This window comes from Falco naumanni, chromosome 1 (genome assembly GCF_017639655.2).
Source record: "Falco naumanni isolate bFalNau1 chromosome 1, bFalNau1.pat, whole genome shotgun sequence".
NCBI classification, from domain to species: domain Eukaryota; kingdom Metazoa; phylum Chordata; class Aves; order Falconiformes; family Falconidae; genus Falco; species Falco naumanni.
In genome coordinates, this window is record NC_054054.1 from 108,681,303 (window position 1) to 108,702,193 (window position 20,891).

The 20,891-nt window shown below is 35.9% G+C and overlaps 2 protein-coding genes across 4 annotated transcripts in view; one reads left to right on the top strand and one right to left on the bottom strand.

Moving 5' to 3' along the window:
• TRPV3 (transient receptor potential cation channel subfamily V member 3) overlaps positions 1-18,911 on the top strand; it is a 19,262-nt gene extending 351 nt beyond the window's left edge. The window contains exons 2-18 of the mRNA XM_040617376.1: positions 768-890; positions 4,213-4,317; positions 5,961-6,047; positions 6,781-6,938; positions 7,600-7,776; positions 7,985-8,125; positions 8,554-8,834; positions 9,532-9,708; positions 10,496-10,654; positions 11,132-11,233; positions 11,803-11,876; positions 12,816-12,981; positions 13,505-13,571; positions 13,938-14,209; positions 15,023-15,135; positions 15,775-15,845; positions 16,750-18,911. Coding sequence (XP_040473310.1) covers positions 772-890; positions 4,213-4,317; positions 5,961-6,047; positions 6,781-6,938; positions 7,600-7,776; positions 7,985-8,125; positions 8,554-8,834; positions 9,532-9,708; positions 10,496-10,654; positions 11,132-11,233; positions 11,803-11,876; positions 12,816-12,981; positions 13,505-13,571; positions 13,938-14,209; positions 15,023-15,135; positions 15,775-15,845; positions 16,750-16,844 — 2,364 coding nt within the window. The 5' untranslated portion in view covers positions 768-771 and the 3' untranslated portion in view covers positions 16,845-18,911. The remainder of the gene's footprint in view (positions 1-767; positions 891-4,212; positions 4,318-5,960; positions 6,048-6,780; positions 6,939-7,599; positions 7,777-7,984; positions 8,126-8,553; positions 8,835-9,531; positions 9,709-10,495; positions 10,655-11,131; positions 11,234-11,802; positions 11,877-12,815; positions 12,982-13,504; positions 13,572-13,937; positions 14,210-15,022; positions 15,136-15,774; positions 15,846-16,749) is intronic.
• Positions 18,860-20,891, bottom strand: part of ASPA (aspartoacylase) — a 56,783-nt gene continuing 54,751 nt past the window's right edge. For all 3 annotated transcript variants that reach the window (XM_040617599.1, XM_040617609.1, XM_040617592.1), the window contains one exon: positions 18,860-20,502. In XM_040617599.1, coding sequence (XP_040473533.1) covers positions 20,290-20,502 — 213 coding nt within the window. In that variant the 3' untranslated portion in view covers positions 18,860-20,289. The remainder of the gene's footprint in view (positions 20,503-20,891) is intronic.

Genomic DNA, 20,891 nt, shown 5'->3' on the forward strand with positions numbered 1-20,891 from the left:
AAAATTAATGTTGTGGGTGTTTATAACCAGATAACATGCATTAAGATCCTTTTGTGTCATGTGGTGCTGATTGTTCCTATCCTGTCGTGATTTTTTTTCTTTTTCCCTGAAGAAATGTTGAGAAATGTCACCAGGACACAAAAGTCCTTGATGTTATTCATGTGATTGTTTGTTCCGCTGAGCTCAGCCTGGGCATTGTATTCAGAATCTATCTGTTGCTTTTGCTATTCTAAAGCAGTGAAAAGTTTCAGGGCTTTTTCTGTGTTCAGTACCCTTCACATGTGGAACCTTCTTTCACACATTGTATCTGTTGCACAGATCTTCCTGGAATTTACCACTTTTCAGAAGCTGTCTTGGATAAGAGCAGACTACTTAGATTAACTGTAAATATGCACAAACTTTAGGGTGACTTGTGAAAGTCAATGTGTTCTTGTTTCTCTGAATAACATCTACTATCATTGTGATTGACAGACTCCCTTCAGTTTAATTTAGGTGCATGCTTGAATTTATGGTTCCTTTGGATTTATGGTATCACTTTTAATGGCACTTTTCTTAGGATGCCATTTAATCAGTCATGAATATAACCCTGCAGCCTTGATGCATAAAATGGTGTTTATGTGCCTAATAACTGAAAAATGAGAAAATTTTGGGGGAAAAAATAATCAAAATTTGTGTGCTTACATTTGAAGAGACAGTGGAGAGGCAATTTGGTCACTACTTTCTTCAAATGAACAGGAGTTAAGTAACTGTGAATCTGTCTACTACAGAAACATGATTAAAGATAACAACGAAATTATTCCACTAATGGGCAAGAAAACAAATCCATCTGGTATTCCCCCTTCAAACCAGCAAGAGAAAAAGCCAACTGAAAGCACTCCCACAAAGAAAAGGTAGGACTCTAGCTCAGTTTAAACCACTAAAACTCCCTGTTTTATGTCCATAGATATTTGCACTGAAATACCACTAGCATCTTTATTCACTCTGCATATATGAATGAGAGAGACCTGATGAACCCAAGGTATCTTCAAAACACCATATGCTTATGCTGTTTAGAAGTGGAAGAGTATCCTGGTTAGGCCAACATATGATACATTTACCCTAATGGGACAAATATTTAACCCCTATCCTAGAGATACTACAATTTTAAGTTTGTGTCTCATATCAGCTGGGCTTTCTGCATCTACTCTGTATACTTGTATAAGCTTACAAGAATGTGGTCTAATGATGGTCAGTGTTTCAACAGTAGAAGGTAGAGTGATCTTTTCTAATAGAGAATCATGTGGCAGGGTACACAAGGTTTTGTGCAAGAGATGCTGGCCTGAAAAAAGGGAGCATTTAAAACAGCCTCATGTGGGAATGTGACAGATCATGGAGAGGCAGAGATGAATTAGAAAATGAGGGCTGGTAGAGCAGGAGGTTTGAAAAATTCTGTCACAAACAGAAACCTTAATTCACTCTGTTTTTCATTATTCTGATTAGCAAGACTTCATTATTTTATAAAATTTTCACTTTCATAATTTATAATAGAGAATTAATAAAAGGATTAAGGGTTTGTATTGAATATGAATGGGGAAATACAAGCAGTAATTCATCCCTGCAACTATGCTATTGAAGTCAACTAAGTTACTGTAGAGCAAGGATGATTTTTCATTCATAAACTTTTCACTCTGTGGCTAATTAGTGGCTATTATGGCAATTTTTGAAACTCTGAATGCCTAGGCAATTGCAGATGTTCTGACATTTGTAGTTCTTAATAATCAGAGGACTCACTTTCCACAGAAATGGTGTCATTAGTTACTTGAGACCCACTGCCTGGATGGCCCAGTTCGTCTTTCTGTCATTAAATTAAAAAATAGAAGCTCTTTGCTTGCAGAAGGGGGAGACAAGGTGGTTGAACAGCTCACAATACACCCAGTACTTCAAAAAGGGGCAATTCCATGGAGGATTGTGTAGTTCTAACAAATACTGGCAGATACTACCCCTCAATTACTTAAGTTCATATCTCACATTCAGTTTTGTGGCATCACTAACCGTAACCTTGGGGTTTTTCCCACCTCTCAACCAAAAGCTCAGGGTGTGGCCGACAACATTCCTGTAATATAAGGAATGAAATCACGTGAATTTTAATGCAGAGGTTTAACGTGTTCTATTAATTATATGTTTCTATGCTGCTGTTCTTCTGTTGCTTCAAAATGCTTCCTTGTACTGTGCCACTAAGCAGCTAGTGCATTTCCATGGGTGGCGTTTCTGACTTGACAAAATGTACTGGCAATATGTACTTTCTCAAAAGACGACAACTTCCCCTTCTTGAAGGTCCTGGTATTTGGGTGGACTAACAGTATATAATTAAGTACAGGAAAACCAACAGGCGGGCTGGGAGGAGTGCTGCCAACGTTGTCAGCGCCTGATTATGTTTGTGGGCAATGTTCTGAGAGTGTGCACTATGGCCACGTAAGCACTTGGGTATTTGTTGGAAGCTGTCCGCTTGCTTTGCATGATGTCTTTTGGGTTAGTTCCCCCACCACCACCACCGTGGTATTCCCAGATAACCTGCATGCCAGGATGGGTTAGGTGTGTCAGCTTCCAAAAGAGCGTCTACTTCATAGCTGCTGTACATCTATTGGATGCCAAAATCTTCAGCATGAACACACTGTTGGGAGAGCAGGAGCTGCTTTCAGACACATCAGCCTGTAGGGCACCATCCCTTCCTGGTGCTGAGCCAAGAGCAGGTGAGCTGGTCCAGCAAAGCCTAGAGCTTGGCACTTCTGGCTTTATGGAGGTTCACTGTGGCCTCCAACAGATGTTTGCCTGTTGGGACAGCTCCTGCACTTCATGGTCAGGGAATGCAAAAAAGCAGGATGAACCCATGTTTTTTCCACTCCTTAGTCTGGCTGCCAAGTCCAGGCCCCAGTGAAGCAACAGTGATTTACAGCAGCTGGCACAAGTGATGGCAATGGCCCTGTTTCTGTCTGGGTTTTTCCTGTATTCTGAAGAGCAGCCCCTGCTAGGTAATGTCAGGGACACAGTCCTACTAACCTGAAATGGCATTTTATTTGCTGCCTCCTTAGAATACATTCACAGGCACATCTCAAATGTTAAAAGGTCATGTAAGTTTAAACAACAACGCACAGTGAAGTAACACTTGGGTCACCAAGCCACTGGAAAATGAGATGAAGTAGGGCTGTTGGATCATGCTGTCTTTAGCAGACATCAACAGATTGTTCAGTAGTGTCCTAATAATATATTGCATTTTAGCATCAGTATGTATACTTTAACAGGATTCTTCGGGCAAGATGCAGTTAAAAATAAGAAGTACCCTACAGACTAAACCACAAATACTAGGTGAACTGGAAACATTTTCCAGGTGACTACTGGAACATTTTAGAAATGTGAGACAGTTTCTGAACAATAGGCCACATGGGACTCACTACGTCCACCACCACTGAAACTCCTTTGTCTTTGGTGAAATGTAGCAATGTTTTAATGAGATCTAGTAATACCAAGCTATTTATTTTTGCCTTTTAACTCTGCAGACTTTAAAGGGCAAAATCTTCCTATTCGTATCACATTCCTTTTTCTGTGTTTCAAATTTTTCAAATAAATAATTATTTATAGGGAAAAGAAGTAGGTTAATGTTATGCACTGACTGGCAAGATTACAAATTCAGCCCTGGATGATGGAAACTCCTGATGTCATTTAACATGTGACATTTCAAACTGTCTGACTTAATGATTTTCAATGCTGATGGATCTGAAATGATCCATTCTGATGGCTCCTGGCTGAAGAAATAGGGACTAGAATGCAGTAGATTAAAAGGCATATGCATATGTGCGTGGATATGCATACATGTATGGCTGTTCAATAAATGTCTGGTGTTGCATTTAACTATTTGCACAGAAGTTGGATACAAGGCTGTTTTTAGGCTGCTGGAGTAGCTGCTTAGACATGTCAGGATCTGATGCCATGTGTCCTAAAAATATCTTGGGATCTTTTGTCCATCTGCCAGCATGAAAGTGCTGGGTGCAGTGCTGGAGGTTGGGATCCCCTGAGGGGAAAGTAGATAAGCCTCTGTTCCAGTGTCCTGTTAGGTATAATGCCAGAAAATCTAAATTGTCAACCTTGTCCTAGGTGTGTACGTGTAGTGCTTTGCTTATTTTATGGTTGAGCTTGCTTTTTTTACTAATATTTTTGTAAATGCGCTGTGTTCAACAGTTCACACTTTTTTCTGGAGATTGATGGTTTTGAAAGCAATGCAACTCCAAATAATACGTCTCCCCCTGTGTTTTCAAAACCAATGGATTCAAATATTCGTCCATGGTAAGTTATAGATGTATGTGCAATAGTCATATTGCAAATATATCTTTTTTCTTTTCAGCAGCAACTCCTTATTTCTCCTTAGACTTCAGAGCTAAAATGTCACATGGTTTTTCATAGCTTTTGGTCACTTCAAAGACAGAAGTCTATTGGAGGTCAGTTGTTGCTAGATGATTTCTCTTTATCTACTGCTGTCATTTACACTGAATCAATCCGGCCTTAGATTTGAATAAATTTAGAATCAGTCCAGTCTTTTTTTTTAATTTTAGCCTCTTATTTATGATACATTAGGACAAACTCCACACATCCATTTGTGTATTTTCTGCTGTGTGAAGACCACAGCTTAATTTAGCAAACCCACCCTATTCCCAGCTGTGTGCTGATCTCCTCTCTTTATTGCTCATTAACAATCAACATGGAGATGCTAAGTTTGAAATATTCAAAGGCAATGATTTATGCTGAATGAATGGAGAAAAATTATGACTGGGAAGAATGCACTTAATTTTAAAAAAATATGTGAGGTACTAACAGCCAATAACTATATGGAAAATATGCATCAAATCTAACATAAATATGTATCAAATCTAGCATAAGCCCAGAGCGGTCAAATGTTCTTGTGCCTCATGGATGTCTTGTCAGCTTTTAGGAATTAGCTGACAGTCCCGTTTTGGTTTCAGAGGAGAAGTATTCAAATTTCTCCCTCTCATTCAGGGACTTACCTGCACAAGACACACATACGCTTTGTCACCAGATTCCTCACGGTTTTCTGCAGAGAAGTGACAGACTGAATAAGAATGGACTTTGAGCTACCAGCTTTATTTCAAAGGGAAGGGAATATCTGCAGAGCAACGCTAAATCCTTGCGTCACTGTCCATATGTCTGTTTTCTCAATAACCAATAGTTCAGGCTCCCTAAGTTATTAACCTGAGGCAGTTTATCAAATCTAAACCTTATAGAAAACAAAAATACAAGTAAGAAAACTCATAATAAATTATTTTAAGTCAGATCTGCTTTTAGGAATGTCTGGAAATGATGTACAGTGATTACAAAACACCAATGCCACTGAAATCCTTTAAATTTATTACCTAAATACTTATTTAGGGCCCAGTCCTCAATTTCTGTTAGCTGAAGTTTCCATTCAAGTCAGCTGCAAAATGCTTTTGAGTTGCCTACAGTGTACTGTGTAGTAAATCTTTAGGTAAATCACTTCCATTGTGTGTTTGCAACCTAAACGCTGTTACTGATTTAGCACTTGGTTTGTGGCAGATGACAAATTAGGCACGTGAAAAGGAAAAGTGTAAGCCTGAACCATTCAGGATAATGCATAAAAAGCAGTGATCATTAAAAAAATGAAAAAACTTCCCACAGTTTCATGATCTGTAACAGTAGAACACAAAACAGGTTGCTTTCCTAGTGATTTTTAAAAATATAATAAAATCCTGTGGATCTCTTCATTTTTAGCACTCACTTTAAAATTCACAGGGGAGATAAAAATGATAGAATTAAAAAGCACAATGTCAAATGTGACTAATTTCAGCTCTACTGTAGATACTGCTTCCTAGTATTGGCTGATTCTTCATGCAGTTTGCTAAAATGTCTTCCAGTATCTTCCTGACTTAGCACTTAGGCTTTTCTGTTTTCTATAGTGCATCTGCAAATGGAGAAGATATGGACTCCCCACAGTCTCTTCAGGATGATGCAACTGAATATAGCCCCAATGTAGACAGCTGTTGGTGAGTGGAGACATGACGTATTTCTTAATACATTTTTGATGGATTAAGTCTATGGTAGCGTAGATATCAACTATGCCATGTTTTAGAAATAAGTTCATATATTTCTGATTCTTCAGGAATTAAATTTTGAAATAGACAACTCTAACCTCTGCTTTTCTCAAATCTCAAATTTAGTGTGAGGATTCTTCATTGATGATGTCTGTTTCCTAGACGACAACACAGAACCGAAACACCATGCACAACTAGGCATGAGCTAGGAATATTTCTGATAGGGGGAAAATATTAAATCATTCTTATTCCACAATAATGCATGATTAGGAACGCTGTGTAAGAACATATGAGGTTAAAATTTTTCTGCTGTGAGAGAGATGGGTGCAGCTGGAGATGCAGCATCAGGTGACTTCAGACACTGAAGTCAGTGAGTTGTGGACAGATAGAGAAGCAGACAAGTATTTCTTAGCCTTTGTTCTAGGAGAATGGATAAACTGGAAAAAATGCAAAACAAAAAACTCGGGAAAATGTACATTTTTATTATAAAACTCCTTCTCAATAGCCACTTACCTGCAAATAAGCAATCTGCAGAAACATTCTGACATCCATGCCAAGATATATATGGAAGCAGGGCAAGTATAGGTAGTCTGGGGCAAGTAGTTGTATTTATTTTTCCTCTTACATAGAAAATAAAACACAGTAAATTTAATCAGCAGCTTCATTATTATTTCTTACAATTCAGTGCCAACATATCACAAGGACCTGAGCAGACTAGTGCCCGGAAGAAGCTGAAAAGATACATATTTCGGGCAGTATCTGAGGGGAATATAGAAGAGTTGCAATGTCTGCTCGCAGAGCTAAAGGAACGATCAAATGCGTGTACAAACATGACTGTGCCAGGTAAGCTGTGGAGTTACCTGAAGGATTGTTAGCCCTTCTGGCAGCATATGTTTAGTCTTAAGCTGGGAAATATGTCTGTGCAGCAGCTACTTGCCTGTGAATTTGTGGTCATTTTTTTTGCAATGTAATGTATGCCACATTTCCTATTTCAAAGTGAAAGCCTAAGGTATTCCATCAGGCACCACCTTGCTGCCTCTGAAGCAACACTGGAGAGTATTTGTCTCCTAATTATGACACATGGAGGGTCTACCTGCACTGTATTTCTGTAGCCATACTTAAGCTAGTCTTCTGCAGCATAAGCTGATGTCTCTATTTAAACTGCAGTATAGACAGGGCTTGTGATGTGTGCAGCAGATGTGTAGAATGGGCAAAGAAGTTATGAAAGAGTTCTGGGTCTGTCTAGAGTTAATGTGGCAGTGGGATGTCCAAAAGAAAAACCAGGTGCATTGGCTACCTTATTAATTGGTACATTTCTGAATGCATCGTCTCACAAAGTATAAGTAGCTCAAATACAAAGTAAATAGGATGGCGTAATTCTTTGGCAAATAGTTTATGTTCATATATATCCCTCAGGTTCCACCCCTAATAAACAAAAGTTTAGAATTCTTTTCCATCCACTTTAATAAATAATGATGATTAATCTCAAAATTCACTCTTGTAGATTATCTGATGAAAAAATTCACAGCTTCAGATACTGGCAAAACTTGTCTGATGAAAGCTCTGTTGAACATCAACGAAAACACAAATCAGATAGTGAATGCACTACTGTCTTTTGCAGAAGAAAATGGTATTTTGGAGAGATTTATCAATGCAGCATACACAGAAGAGGCATATAAAGGTATTGCCATCTGATACCAACTGCAGGTATATTGTTAAATACACCATCCATAAGAGTAATGTTTTCTTCAAACATTCTAATGATGGTTTAAATTCCTAAAACAACTTTTATTCTTTATCACTGGTGCTATCCATTGTAAAAAACATCATTAATGTTTCATAATGTGCTCAAGAGAGTCAACGCTAAATACTCATGTCTGTTGTTTCAGGCCAGACAGCTCTAAATATTGCCATTGAAAGAAGACAATATGAAATAACTCAGAGCCTTATAGAAAAAGGAGCTGATGTCAATGCTCACGCCCAGGGTATTTTCTTTAATCCCAAACATAAGCATGAAGGCTTTTATTTTGGTAAGTGGACATGTGATCTCTCTGGAAAAGTTAGGAAGGAATACCCAAACAATTAAGACTGTATGAAAGATAGGCAAGTGTGAATCATTACTGTAGCTAAACCTCATGTCACAAGATACAAAATGGCATAGTACTGTTAGTAAAATTAACATGCTGGTGTGCAATGTTACAAACACTCAGAAAAAACTGTAAAATACAAAAAAAAAATCATAAATGCTGGAATTTTAATAAAATGCAACATTTGATTTTGAAGATTGTATCCAATTAATGCTCTATGCAAATTAAGCTTTTATAAAACAAAAGCTAATTCAATTAATATGTAAATGTGATTTCATATATTAAGATGCTTAACACAGTCACTTTTTTATAGTGTGATTTGAATGCTTGTAATAAAACATGAACACATGTTGCGTTTTATAATTTTGTAGGTGAAACTGCACTGGCGTTAGCTGCATGTACTAATCAACCAGACATAATTCAACTGTTAATGGACAATACCAGGACTAATATTACCTCTCAGGATTCCAGAGGAAACAATATCCTCCATGCATTAGTTACTGTGGCAGAAGACTTTAAAACCCAGAATGACTTTGTAATCAGAATGTACGATATGATTTTGTTGAAAAGTAAAGACAGAAATTTAGAAACAACAAAGAATAAAGAGGGTCTGACACCACTACAATTAGCTGCAAAAACTGGGAAATTAGAGGTGGGTATTATTTCAGTAGCCTCTAAGAGGAATTAAGTATGGGGAAAGAGTCAAGGCCAACTACGTACTCAGTGCTCTGATACATAGTTTTCTATGCTGGTGATGCTTGTACTATGTTCAAAATACAAGCAAATGTTTCTATTGCAATGTTGCTTTTACCCTTCAAGGTTTCCTCTCTAACAACCCCTCTCTGTACAAAATACACATGCTGTTTAAAAACAGCCTTGCTAACCCTTCTCTTGTACCGAAACTCAGAAATTCTGCACTTGTTGCAATACTACACTTATACAATATACGGTCTTTGAATAAATTCAGAAAGCTCACTAGAACTGCTGTTATGCTACTGTAGAATCTGGCTCTGATAAATCAACTGTATTGTGGTAAAGAATTGACAATGAGATAATTTAAAAGGTAATTCAGTTAAAGGGAGATATAAAGGTGAATGCATGGAAAATTGTGCTTTCATCCTTTAGAATAACATCTCTGACAGAAAATCTGGAGGCCTTAAAAGCACTGTATTTCTTAGAGATCTGTCATCTCTAACACTGCTTACTGAATAACAGAATTACAAATACATTGATTTGCACTACCATAGAATGTGATAGTTAAAAGGTAGCTGTTTTGACATGCGTTTGTGTTCTTTCTCCTTTCACATGAAGAACACATCTGCTTACAAATGATTCTGTTAATGTTTTAGATTCTGAAATACATCCTGAGCAGAGAGATAAGAGATAAGCCTAACAGGAGCCTGTCAAGAAAATTCACAGACTGGGCTTATGGTCCTGTTCAATCTTCTCTCTATGATCTGACAGAACTAGATACCACCACAGACAATTCAGTACTGGAAATTATTGTCTATAATACGAATATTGGTGTAAGTAACCTAATTCTAATATATATATATATATATATATATATATATATGTTTCCTGGCAGTACACTCATTTCAGATGTGTTAGCCTATACATTGGACTGAATTACTTCTAAAAGAGTAAACAGTAAGTTTTGGTTCTCGGTTTTTCTATCAGGAGTAAGATGAATTTTATATGTCTGTAGATTGTCAACCATCAGCAAATATGCATTCAGCTCCTGAAACACATGCTAAGCATTTTGGAATTGGGTTTTTTTCCTGCATTTGAAGCATTAATTTGCCTTGCATGGGAACACAAATATGTCCCAGCTGGTCAGACCAAAGCTAATGTCTCATCTCCACAGAGTAGCCACTAGCAGCTGCCCAAAATAGTGCATGAGAACAGGGCAAGCAAACAGAAATACAAGAATATTCTGCCTAAAGTTATAAACTTTACTTAACAGGTACGTATTTTAGGTGTTTAGGAATGTTAGCTTTTCAAAGCCAGAATTTTACATTTGCTAAATTCATATACTGCCATAAAACACTCATAGGAAGCAAGACCAGATGTTCGCATTACTGTTTTAGCTCAATCATAATTTACTGGAGTATGGCAGGTTATCTCAGCATAGGTCAGAGTTGTCCCATTGTATCTTCTTAGATTAGGGTCTGACATATGTTTGAGCACATCTAGATGCATTTCTAGATCTGCAGGGACAGATACTGAATGAAATCCACAACACATGCCTGAAATTATCTCACTTTCCTTACAGGTGGCAAGTTCAAATCTTTATTATTATTTTTTTGACAGAATCGTCATGAAATGCTGACTTTGGAGCCCCTGAATTCACTCCTGCGAATGAAATGGAAGAAATTTGCACGACACATGTTTTTTATGTCATGCTGTTTTTATTTCCTATACAATGTAACATTAACATTAGTTTCCTACCACAGGCCTAATGAAAATGAAGTGAGTACAGCAACAGAGTCCTACCAGATTTTACTGATTTAAAATGGAATACAGTTTTCTGAATTGTATTTAAAATGCTAAACCAAAACCAGCTATCAGAATATTTGGCTGTAGTGAGATCAGGTTCTCCCACATTAGGTATTCGTATCTGGAAGGAAGAAGAGCAGTAGTAGAGAAGATAATTGTATTTGCATTTTGTGAAAGTGACCCAAAATACAAATATGTAATAAAAAGACAGGCAGTTACATTTCTGAAAGTGTGAAGAAGCTATTTTGTTTTTATTTTAAGATAGAAACTTCTCTGTTAGTTCAAATTTACGTGTTAGGGGGCTGATTCTGTAAATCCACTGGGAAGAAAAATCTCACTAAAAGGAAAGAAATTGTGTAGATAGAGAGCTACATACGTGAGGCTTCCTGTTACTTTGCCTTTTACACTTCAGGTATGGAACTAGTCTTTCATTTTGGACTTGTCTTGCAGGCTCCACCTTATCCACTAGCTCTGACGCGTGGTGTGGGATGGCTGCAGTTATCAGGACAGGTGATGGTTATGTTAGGAGCAATATTTTTAGCCATAAAAGAGGTAAGACTTTTTAATAACAAATACATAAACAACATAGGTGAAGAAGTTATCTAGATTTATGAATACACCCATGATGATATTGGCAATACATTTGGAATATCTTTATGATATGTATAATTTCTAAAAGTCTGGCACAATACATCGCTTACTCACAATGACCCTGGTTATATATTCAAATATAACTGTACTCTTCTGTGGAACAAATATGAGGGGTTTTCTTTTCAAATTCTTAAGACAGAGATGTGATATTTGATATATCATTGATGTCAAATTCCTGGCTTTAAGGACCCTGCTGAATTAGAACTTTTAATTGGAAAAAAAAGATATAATTTTTACCATATACTCTAAGTAATTAAAGCCAGTTACTAACTGTTAAATCATGCCAGAGGTGACAGAAATGTAAACTGTGAAGTTACAGCCCTATAAAAAGATTTTTAATTTTAGAAGTTATCATGTCTTATTAGTAGACGAATTCTTTTAGAACACTGATTAAATTATTTTGAAAAATAAATTTTGAGGCCTACTTTCTCTTACTACCATTTCTGTATTTTATGTATCTGTCTACATAGAGTGTAGCCATCTTTCTGCTTAGGCCCTCGGACCTGCAGTCAATTCTTTCTGATGCGTGGTTCCACTTTGCATTGTAAGTCTGTCGTGCATGTATTTTATACTATATATAAAATGCTTATCTGTGGCATGGTCACAGAGAATGTACTCCTGTAGTAGATGATCATTTTTCTCTAGATTATCAGTTTTTAGAGAGATGGATGTAATCTTACATGCAGCTTTTCTGTAGCACATGCTAATGGTAGCATGGGTCAGTAACGATACTGGGGGTTGATGTGTACGAACTGGATTTTTTCCCCAAAGTGCAGTACTGTCTTTAGCTTCTCCTGGTGCTGTATCTCTTTAAAGCTATATATAGAGAAATGTGTTTAAGAAACCTGGTTAATAAATGTGATAGTTTCACACTCCTTTCAGCTCCTTTAGGAAGGGCAAATAGCATAAAGCTGGTTCAGCTGGCCTAGACAAAGCACAGATGATTCCCTCTCATTTCTAGCATATGACTGTATGATCAATCAAAAGAGAGGTGGCTTAACTCTTACCTTTCTTCCTCCTCCTACAACCACACTGATACCAATCTTGTGCTGCTAAGAATCTGGTCTACATCCTATCACAGCATATCACACCTTCTACTAGTGTCTTCCTTGTTCGTGGAAAATCTGTAATGATTCTAACAATTCATTAAGATAAAGCTTGAATTAAATGGCTTCTAAGATATTATTAAGAATTCTTAATGTCTTTGTGAGAAAAACCTGTGTTGACCAGCTATTTTGGGGATAATAGTTGACTTTAAGGTTTAATAAATATAATCCTAATATGTTAATATTCTTATACCACATGTACTCATTTATTTAATTATAAAACTATAATGGTAATATTCATATGGAATAATAGAATGCAGTATGAAATTAGAAAAGAAGCATAAGAAGCAAATAAGTCTTGTTTTCATATTTTTCCATTGTTGTTGGTTTTGTGCTAGTAATTTCCCTTTTACATACATGTGTTTGTTTTTTAACAGTTTTATACAAGCTTTGCTTGTGATCTTCTCTGTCTTTTTGTACTTGTTTTCCTACAAAGAACACCTCGTGTGTCTTGTTTTGGCAATGGCCCTAGGATGGGCTAATATGCTTTATTTCACCAGAGGTTTCCAGTCCATGGGCATTTACAGTGTTATGATTCAAAAGGCAAGTTTATTTTCTTTTGTTTTATCTTCCTTGTTATGATATCTAGTTGTTACAATACGCACATTCAGCAATTTAGAGGTATTTTATAGTCCATATTGAAATTTCTTGTCTTCAGTTTATATGTATTATTTCAGCAGAATACACTGTATAAATTCAATGGCAGAAACTAGTTTATATCTTAAAATCAACATTTTATTATAGTAAATATATAAGTTGGGTTTTTTCAGTTAATATCGTTCTGCTATTTAATGGTATCATACACCTACATTAATTAATATATGCATTAATGCCTATATTGTACAGAGTTAGTCACCCTTGGATAAGGCACCAGGCTCTCAGTCATTGAGATTAAAAAAAATCAGACCCAAATCTCTGGGTTTCTCATTGAGACTACAACCAGTTTGCTTAATGAAAGCAATCTGATACTCCTAGATTGTACCACACCTGTACCACTGCAGAATTCAAAAGTATAAAACTCATTATCAATTTTCATTTCTGATAAATAATTTAATTTATTTTTTAGGTCATCCTGCAAGATGTGATAAAATTTTTAGTTGTCTATATCGTGTTTTTGCTGGGATTTGGCGTAGGTAAATATTACTGGAGAAAAGCACTGATGCTCTGTGTGAGTAAAAATTTTAGCATTATTATTCATAAGAACCCTATTGTCATGATGACAGCTCATGTTGGGGTTTCTTCTGGATATTAAAAGACCTAGTTTAGAGTTTAAAACTGTCTAGAGACTTTCTGAACTGATAAGTATTTTGGCTCTTTCTCAATTTCATTTGTATGTGGGCTTTTTGCTTCCTGGTAATCTGTCATCTATTTGCTGCTGTATATGTTGCTGGGCAGCTCTAGCTCTTGATTACGCAGTGCATTTTTAATTCTTTAGGATAAAATGTCATGTATATATAAAGCATTATTGTGATTAACATTTTCTCATGCTTTCTTCTCAGCTCTTGCTGCATTGATTGAAACTTGCCAAGATGGCAGCGAATGCCATTCCAACAGCAGTCTGGGACCTGTTCTGATGGATCTTTTTAAGCTCACCCTAGGACTGGGTGATCTGGAGATCCAGCAAAATTCAAAGTATCCTGTACTATTTCTTCTGCTCCTCATAACTTATGTTGTGTTGACTTTTGTTCTTCTCTTGAACATGCTGATTGCATTAATGGGAGAAACAGTAGAAGATATTTCTAAAGAAAGTGAGCACATCTGGAAACTCCAGGTTTGTTTGTGAGTTTGCTTAGTGAAAACAGGCTAAAATCTTTTTAGCTGTACCTATGGTAACTTGTTACGCTGACAGAAGGGGTTAGGTATTAACAGTGATAATCCCCATTTGTATATGTGTACAAATAATGGAAATAAGTAATTTTAGTATTAGCATATCATAACTTTAGATTCAACACCTATCCTAAAGGTAATCTTATGGCTTGGATTTTCAGCCTCATGCACTGTCACATACCTTTATGACTTTCATTCCAATTGATACATCACTGAGAAGGTTTGTTTCATTATTTGCCTGGAAATCTGTAACACAGCATCTCTGCTATTCTGTCCCTTCAGTGTGAACAATGCATGAACTCATTCCAGTTTCCCATACCTTATCCAAGCCTGGTCTTTTACCAAGGCTAGACAGCTCCAAGTCGCAAGCTATCATCAAGAACACAGTCGTAATTAGGACTGGAGTTGCTTTCTGTGGTGGGCAGCATCCTACAACAGGTCCCATGGCAGGGTGTTTCATGAAGGTTTTTTAGCATTGAACCCTAAACACTGCGTTTAGAGTGAGATTTGTTGATTCTTCTCTGAGTATGCCTTTTGCAGCAGGGCTAACAAGAAAAAGCTGTGGACTCCCTGTTTACACATGACAATAAGTGGCATGCCATCTTATTTGCTGTTGTTGGAATCAGTGTTGGTTATGGATGGTGGAGGGAGGTATGAAATGTTATAATGAAACATGGAGCCTGCAAAATGTATATGCTATGAAATCAAACAATTTTGAATAGTTAACCATACTTGTGTTACTGTTTATTGTTAATAGAGAGCCAGAACTATTTTGGAATTTGAAAAATTCTTACCAAAATGTTTGAGGAAAAGATTCCAACTGGGAGAACGGTGTAAAGTGGCTGAAAATGATACCAGGGTGTGTTTAAGGTAAAGCAAAGCTAGAATATTGTGCTATCAATTCTGCTCTGTATGTTTCTTCAAGGTTATTTCTCCTCAAAAGCCTCTAAAATATTTCTACATCTCTGCAAATTATATTAGGTGTACCAAAATCCAATTTGGTTTCTTCAGTTGAGACCAATTGTTTAAAAAAAAGGGAAAATATATAGGGTTTTTTAATGTAAGAAATTTTTAGTAAGAAAACAGATTTTCAACTTAAGTTTTTAATACACAAGTAGCAAGTCTGCTTGCATTAAATGCCACTCTGTTGTAATTTCCTTTGAATGTTAGCTTAAAAGTCATATTTAAATTGATTGCTAATTGATGATTACCATATTAAAGCATACATTACTGTGCTGTTTTATCGAAAATACTTAAAATATTTAAGGTGAGTTTCAAGACTGTACTCGTAGCGTGTGAAATCATAAAGTATTTTTAGTATTATTCTCATCTTCATGTAGTACATAACACGGCAAAAGGCATTCACCCTTTTTAGTACTAGCAAAGCAGGTGCTGATGGTAAAGTATGACAGTCCCAAGAAGAAATAAAGAAATAGAAGGGAAAGTGCAGCTATGTCACTGGGAGATACAATGAATACTAATAACACAACTTATATACAATATAAACAGGATTAATGAAGTGAAATGGACCGAGTGGAAAACACATGTTTCATTTATTAATGAAGATCCAGGGCCAACAGGTACTGCAGCATTTTACAACACCATATTTGTGAAATCTTTTTTTTCTTAGAAATGCTTTGATATAATTTAATACCTTTAAAAATACAAACTCTCATAAACTAGATATTCAGCGATACTTAACTGCTAGGGAAACTCATGGCTAATATGGCAGGGGTGTTACATTGTTTTTAAAGGTTCGGAGAGAGGGTTGGTTGCAAACTCAGTATTTACACCTTGGTGCCAAAACATAGTGGTTTTACCTTTTCTTTATTTTTCTCTAAGCAGTTATGCTTGATCTAAGTTTGATGTTCTGTTATGGCATTTGGGTGGTGTAAGGCTGGAGAACTTAACAGACAGAAAATGTTACTTTGAAAAATTGTGATAAAGTACATTTAGTACTTAGATAGTTACATATAGTATTGCAGATTTTGGCAAGAAATCAGACTGATTCTGCCGAGCAATACTATACTCTGCTGGTTCGAACCCTCAAACATTCATGTTTATGTTTTGCAATATGTATTGGATGACAATTGCCTCTCCTGAACGTTGACCAGGAAATTCAAGATACCCATCTGCTGACAGTGTTAGAAGTGTAATAGCGAAATGACCTAACTTTGAGGTGTCAGATGTCCTTCTAGCAGCAGGCGTCAGAGTTTATGATAGGGGCATACGAGGATCTGGGAGATGTGTTCTGAAGTTTCTTCTTAAGTCAATTAGCATTTATATTGCTTGGTAGAGTGAACTCAGTAATAATAAAAAAGGGCCAGACAGAAAAATTTCTGTGTAAGATATGGTAGTAAACTGACAACTTACTGCTTAAATAAATGCATGTTTTTAACGAAGAAAAAATAATGTGCAAAACTTTGATCTTGCATATACAGTTTCTACCATGTCCTGTTTTGTTTATAATGCATTTTTTTGCAGATCCAAGCAAAATTCAAGATAATTCAAGAACTAATAGCAAAAACACCCTGAATACGTTTGAAGAAACGGATGATTTGCCTGAAACTTCTGTTTAGTTGTGCTGTATTTGATATGTGGTTGTTTAGAAGGTTCACAGCATCAGCAGTGGATGCTAAAAGCTTTGTTGGTATTTTGGACAGCTGTAGCCAGCTGGAACACAAACTTTCAGTGATGTCATCTGATGACTTTAACCCATTTAATCAGGGCAGCTGAGCTAAAATAAAATGGACTGTTTCACTGGTTCACTTTTGAGCTTCTTGAAAACCATTGATGTCCAAGTTTGCATGACACTACTCAAACTTGGCTCTAGACTTTTTACTGGATAAAAAAGTTCAAATGTGAGGTATTTCTTCCTTTTGTGGAAAATTAAGATCATTGTGATCCCAATCTGCTGTCTTTTGGAATCTCTAACTCATGAGAAACATTTTGTAGGCTGAAGAAAAAGTTCTTGTTGTGGAGAAAAGAAAGGCATTTCAGTTCTGAAGACTACCAAATGAAGTATGTTATTTTGAAATAACAATGTTCTTGGATACATTTGAAGCTTTTGTAATGACTGTCAGTGTTATTAGAGGCTTGATCCCGCAAGTTGGAGAAAGCCTCTTCAGGTCTCGTTAGCTTTGCCTGATCTGTTTTTCTGTGTGTATTCCCTAGGTTCTAATGGGGTGTTTACTGCTTTCTGTTTATTAATCTGTATATGTGCCCTCCCATAAAGTAATAGGGCAGCAATATAATTCATGATGGAGAATATCTGAGTTTGTTCCAGCCACAGAATCTTTACTTTTCCTACTCAGCTGTTGTATCTTGCTGCATAAATTAAGTTATCACATTGGAAGTTCTTCTGGTTTAAATGTAATTTAATTTCTGTATTAAACCACAGCAGGAAAATAAGAAGTCAGTATTTCTTCCCAAAATGAACAAAGTAAGTTAAATGCAATGCAACTGTAGACTTTTAAAGCCTTTTTTTTATTCAGAGGACTACATAATGCATTTCTGTAGCACTTGATATTTCACTACCTGATGACCTAGTACTATGAATTATATTTTTAGTTTTCTATTTTTTGTGTATATATAAAAGAATATCTGTTCTGTGTACTTTAAAATTTAATATGTTATGTGTCTTCAGTGTCATGGGTTTTCATCATATATATTCATCTGGTGCCTGTTTTAAGGGTGCTGTTTAAGTAAGACTCAGGTGAATTTTGTTCTGCTTGAACAATAGTAAGAGTTGCATTGGATTCTTACGGCTAAGCCTGATGGGGGCAAAATGATCCAAAAGACTTTCTTAACACAGAAGAGAGCATGAGGGAGCTCTCCAGCGGAAAGGATAGTGCAAAGCTATTTGCAGGAACGATGAACATGGTTCTCGCTACTCAACCGGTCTTCTACAGATGCTGTATCCCGTGTTTCCTACCATGTATGGCCTGGATGGATGGGATCAAATTGAAATCTTCAATTCAGTTACGTTTTTACAGGGCATAGGAATTTGAGGGGAAGGACATTTGTGCATATCAATAGACCAATGTAATACCTAAGCATTTTTGGTCGTCTTAGTAGGATATGTGAGCATGAGAAGAAAAATTCCTGTGGTCTTGGAATCTTTCATCTTTGCTGGTTAATTTTGCATTGAAACTGTCAACAAAGAATATTGCCTTAGGACTCTGCAGTTCCCTTTGGATTCTTTTGAGTGCCAGTTTTTGGTTGTTTTTTATTACATACCTCTTCACATATACTCAGGAACCAGAATAAATTAGCCTGTGCTGTACTTCATGTTGCTGTGGGTAGACTTTTCACTGAAAACAAGTTCTGGTATCTCTGTGCTGCACAGAGGTTACACTGTAGGTGTAGCCATAAAACAGGGAAGGCACAAAAATATGTAAGAATGTGCCGTGCCAATGACCAGGTACAAAACTGCATCATAAAACTGAGGAAGAAGCTGGTGTTGTTTCTCAAAGTTCTTCACTGACAAAATATCCTCCTTTTGTGGCCACAGCCCTGCCAGATCACACATGCTGTCTCCTCTCAAGGCTGTTACCAAGAACACTATGAATAATGACTGGAGCGGACAATTCTGTACTTTTTATACAATGTTTATTTAAATTAAATAAAACTTCTAATTCAGTAAACATTCTGTCCTGTGTTCTTATTTTATTGCCATAGGAATTACACAAAGCAAGGAAAAAAGAATTTTGGCTTAGTGGTAAATAAGGAAGAAATCACTTTTTAAAATGTATAATTTGGGGGTTAACTAGACAGTGAATTTTTCAGTAAATAATTAATTATTGTATCCTTATGCAAAGTTCTTGATGTTTTCTCTAGCCCCAATTATTGTCAAATATATTAAAAGCAGCTTTAGAAAATTGATTAAATTCCCATTTTCTTCTCTTTTTCAGCTACTATGGCAGGCTTTCTTTCCACAAATACAGAACAAGTCAGTCTCAAAATTCTCAGAAGTCTCCCCATATGGAATTCTTCTTAATTTCCATTCTGAAATACTCAGGTATGGTTTGTACATATCTTTGCATCAAAACCTGAGTTAATTTCCTAATCTTGCCTTCCTCATTGAAAACTTTTGGGGTGCAACAGCTGATTAAAATTTTATTTGGAAAATGTTATAAGCAGTAGGTGGATACACCTAGAAAGTTATAAAGCTATAAATTTCTCTCATCTCCATTGCAATAGAAAGGTAGAAAATTTCTTCAGAAGTTTCACAGGATAAGCACATCTTTTTCCTGAATTTGAATATTGCTCCAGTATGTTTCTAAATACTAGATACTTTCTAAATTCAAACCTTTTTGTCTTTAATGTTAAATCAGAAACAATTTGAATTAATCTTGTAATACTTTAAATTTAAAAAGCTTTAAATTTCATTTTAGTATATTTTTCTCAGAAATCATACATTTTTAGGTTGTCTTTGTAAGTACAAAAAGAAAAACCAAACCAAACCTAAGGCTTCCACCTCAGTGCAGTAGGTGTTAGTTATATATGCAAATAACATAAAAGTTTCAAAATACATACTGTCACTCTTTTTCTCACTCCCTAGCTTTTCCTTTGTCTCATATTTTGTATATTTATCCAAGGAATTCGTTTCAAGGATCACCCCATTTTAAAAGGTGTTGGTTATTGTGGGTTTGGTGTTATAAAATAGAAATGCTGTAAATTTTTAATGTAGTTTTGTGGATTGGTATCTTTCTATATGATGCTAGATATAAATTTTATAGCCACTAACCCATATGTGGTATATTGTTCATTTTATGTAGTGTGAACTAAGGAACTTCATAAAAATATTTATTCTTTGCTTCTATAGCAATCTATTAGAACAAGTAAACAGTAGTCATAATTAGCATTATGACAGTATGTTTCATCTTAAAAGTGCTCAGCAGTGTTAATTAAATTATAACTTAAAATTAGATTCTGCATTTATTCAATGAATTACTACTGAATGACGCTGGATTTCACAGAGAAGAAATCTACTTTTTGTATAGAAAAATCTGTAACAAGCTTTTAAGAAGTGCTCTGGTCTAAGACTAAGGATCTGATGTGTTTTGCAGTGAGTTTAATTTTTACTGTTTTTACAAAAGCTTGTTTCTTTTCATAATATGCAGCTTCATTAATAAACGTTGGATAGACCGTACAGTTCCCTTTATATTCAATTACTTCTCCATCAAGAGTCAAAAATAGAGGATCACCATTGTTCAGTGGCTGCCAGTCTTGATCCTTAGAGAAAGAAAATAAATAGAATATATTTACTTTCAAGTTTTTATATATTTCATGTGATTTCTGAGTTTATGCTTAATAGCTATATTCTCTGCAGTTTATGGCAAAAGCTTTTAAAATAATTCTTTTTAATCTTCTGTACATTATTTCAGGTGCCTGGCCCTTGTTTTGAGGCTTGTATAGAATTCACTGCTAAAGATGAACTAAAAGGAAACTGCATATGCTCACAATTGATTAAAACCAGGCCCTCATTTTGAATTAAAAATTAGATTTATATTTTAGAATATGAGCTATCTATTTTATTTTTCTTTTTAGTTTTAGGTTCAAAAGTTATTTTAGATTCAGTGATTCCCAAATCTGTTACTGAAATACGGTATGACCTTAGTGAT